The 2,326-nt window shown below is 47.9% G+C and overlaps 1 protein-coding gene across 1 annotated transcript; it reads left to right on the top strand.

The window, feature by feature from the left end:
* The first annotated feature begins 380 nt into the window (after window positions 1-380).
* LOC121677333 (histone H2A type 1-C-like) lies at window positions 381-1,124 on the top strand. The gene is made up of 2 exons (XM_042055849.1): window positions 381-456; window positions 874-1,124. Exons 1-2 carry the CDS (start codon window positions 381-383, stop codon window positions 1,122-1,124), a joined length of 327 nt encoding a protein of 108 aa, XP_041911783.1.
* The last annotated feature ends 1,202 nt before the right edge of the window (window positions 1,125-2,326 follow it).

Below are 2,326 nucleotides of genomic sequence, written 5' to 3'. Positions count from 1 at the left end.
GCTTGGTATAAAAGCATCCATAAAACTGGAGTTGAGTGATTTCTTGGAAAGGCCTGCATTAGAGAAAAACAGGACAGGAGCCAGCCAATCAGAAGTGGCCAAGTATTTGTGTGATTGGGAGCATCAGCAGGAGACAGAGCAATAAGAGAATTCTACAGCTGTAACTAAGCAAGTGTTTTTTACAGTTCAGTTATTCAGTTATTCTCTCTCTCTCTCTCTCTCTCTCTCTCTCTCTCTCTCTCTCTCTCTCTCTCTCTCTCTCTCTCTCTCCCTGTGTGTGTGTGTTGTTTATGCACATATGTAGGCCTGTGAAATTTGATGCAGAGGCCAGAGGTGGATGTTGAAAACCTTGCTCTCTAACCGTCCTCTTTATTCCTTTGATGCAGGGTCCCTCACTGACCCTGGAACCAGCAAGTCACAGACTTGTCTCCATCTCCCACAGTGCTGGGGTCATAGGTATGCAAATGCACACCTGACCTTTCAGTTGGGTGCTGGGGATTTGAACTCACTTCCTCAAACCTGCATAGCAAGTGCTTTGCCCACAGGGCCATATCCCTTGCCCCTCTGTTTTCCGTCTTTATAAAAATCTCTTTAGCATGGCCCATCCATTTCTGGTTTGGATCTATCAATTCACAAACCATTCTTTACTCAGATGAACTTTTTAAAAGGGCGCTTAACTGTGCCTCAGTTTACCTTAAAAACAAAACAGACACCAAACCGGGATCACTTTACAATTTGGAAAATTCTGCAAGCAAGTCAACATGTAAGTTCTATATGCAGTCTCTAATCTTCACTGACTACTTGACAGAACTCAGAGTCACCTAGGAGACACAGGGCGATGGTTGGTTTTAATGTCAACTTGACACGTATTAGAGTCACCTGTGTGGGAAGCCGTGCTGGAGTACCTGAAGGCGGAGATCCTGGAGCTGGCTGGCAATGCGGCCCGCGACAACAAGAAGACGCGCATCATCCCGCGCCACCTGCAGCTGGCCATTCGCAACGACGAGGAGCTCAACAAGCTGCTGGGCCGCGTGACGATTGCGCAGGGCGGCGTCCTGCCCAACATCCAGGAGGTGCTGCTGCCCAAGAAGACCGAGAGCCACCACAAGGCCAAGGGAAAGTGAAGCCCTTTGTACAAGACATTGCTAGTATCCACAAAAGGCTCTTTTCAGAGCCACTTGTCCTGATTGCTTTGGTGTGGGAAGATCCACCCCGAACGGGTAGTGCCTTCTGGTAGCAGCCCAGATTTAAAAAGGGACATGGTAGAGGCATGGCAGAAACAAGATTACTTGCTGCTTCACTCTTGGCTTGCCTCTTTAAGCCGAGTTGATTTAACTCATTGTTGCTGATTCCTTCACTGATAGCAGTACCAGCATTTCCAGCTTCTCATGGGTCGCTAAGAACCAGTCGCTTTCTAGGAAATCTTTAGTGTTTTGGCACCAGATGGGGAATGTTCAGGCACCCAGGCTTGAGAATGAACACCTACTGGGATGGCAGCCTCTCCGGTGTAAAATAGCCACTGTGGGACTATTCCGACTGCTGAGGCACCCTGCTTCAAAGTCTGAGAAACTATTGGGTTCTCAGACTCTCAGGTGTGAGGCAGCTGTTGTCACTATCTTGGTGCCAGCTGATTTAATGAATTGTTTTGTTCTAGACCAGTGGTTTCTCAACCTGTGGGTTGAGACCCCTTTGGGGGCGTTGAATGACCCTTTCACAGGGGTCACCTAGGACCATCAGAAAATACAGATATTTACACTATGATTCATAACAGTAGCAAAATTACAGTTATGAGGTAGCAACAAAAGTAGTTTTATGGTTGGGGGTCAAGACAACATGAAGAACTGTATTAAAAGTCACAGCATGAGCTAGGTTGAGAACCTCTATTCTAGGGGTCTCTGGGTATGTCCATGTGGATGTTTCCAGAGAGGTCTTAAATGTGAGCAGTTCCATCCCACTGGCTATGGCTCTGGTCTGAATAAAAAGGAGAGAGTGAGCTGAGTGCCCACATTCATCTCTCTGCTTCCTGACTGCATGGATGCCATGTGACCAACTGCCTCAGGCTCCTGCCACGGCGCCTTCCCGCCATGATGAACTGTGAAATAAACCCTCCTCCCTTAAGTTGCTCTTGCCAGGTGCTTGTGACCGCAATGAGAAACGTGACAAATACAACAGTCACACAAATAACGTGTGTAACACCAACGTGTGTGGACAAGGCACTTTGGGGGCAGATGGGAGCAGGAGTCTGAGCTGAAGGAAAATCCACACTTTCCCCCAGTGCTGTGGTAGCACACGCAGGACCCTGTCTTCACGCACAACCTTCTAAAAA

This window comes from Arvicola amphibius, chromosome 10 (genome assembly GCF_903992535.2).
Source record: "Arvicola amphibius chromosome 10, mArvAmp1.2, whole genome shotgun sequence".
Taxonomy (NCBI): domain Eukaryota; kingdom Metazoa; phylum Chordata; class Mammalia; order Rodentia; family Cricetidae; genus Arvicola; species Arvicola amphibius.
Note: the sequence above shows the minus strand (reverse complement) of the source record. Positions and strands in the feature narration are given on the sequence as shown.

Bases quoted from the DNA above. Each gene is read 5' to 3' on its own strand.
- LOC121677333 (XM_042055849.1), top strand. From the start codon at position 381: ATGCAGGGTCCCTCACTGACCCTGGAACCAGCAAGTCACAGACTTGTC. The intron at 457-873 runs GTATGCAAATGC...GACACGTATTAG, and splicing joins CCACAGTGCTGGGGTCATAG to AGTCACCTGTGTGGGAAGCC.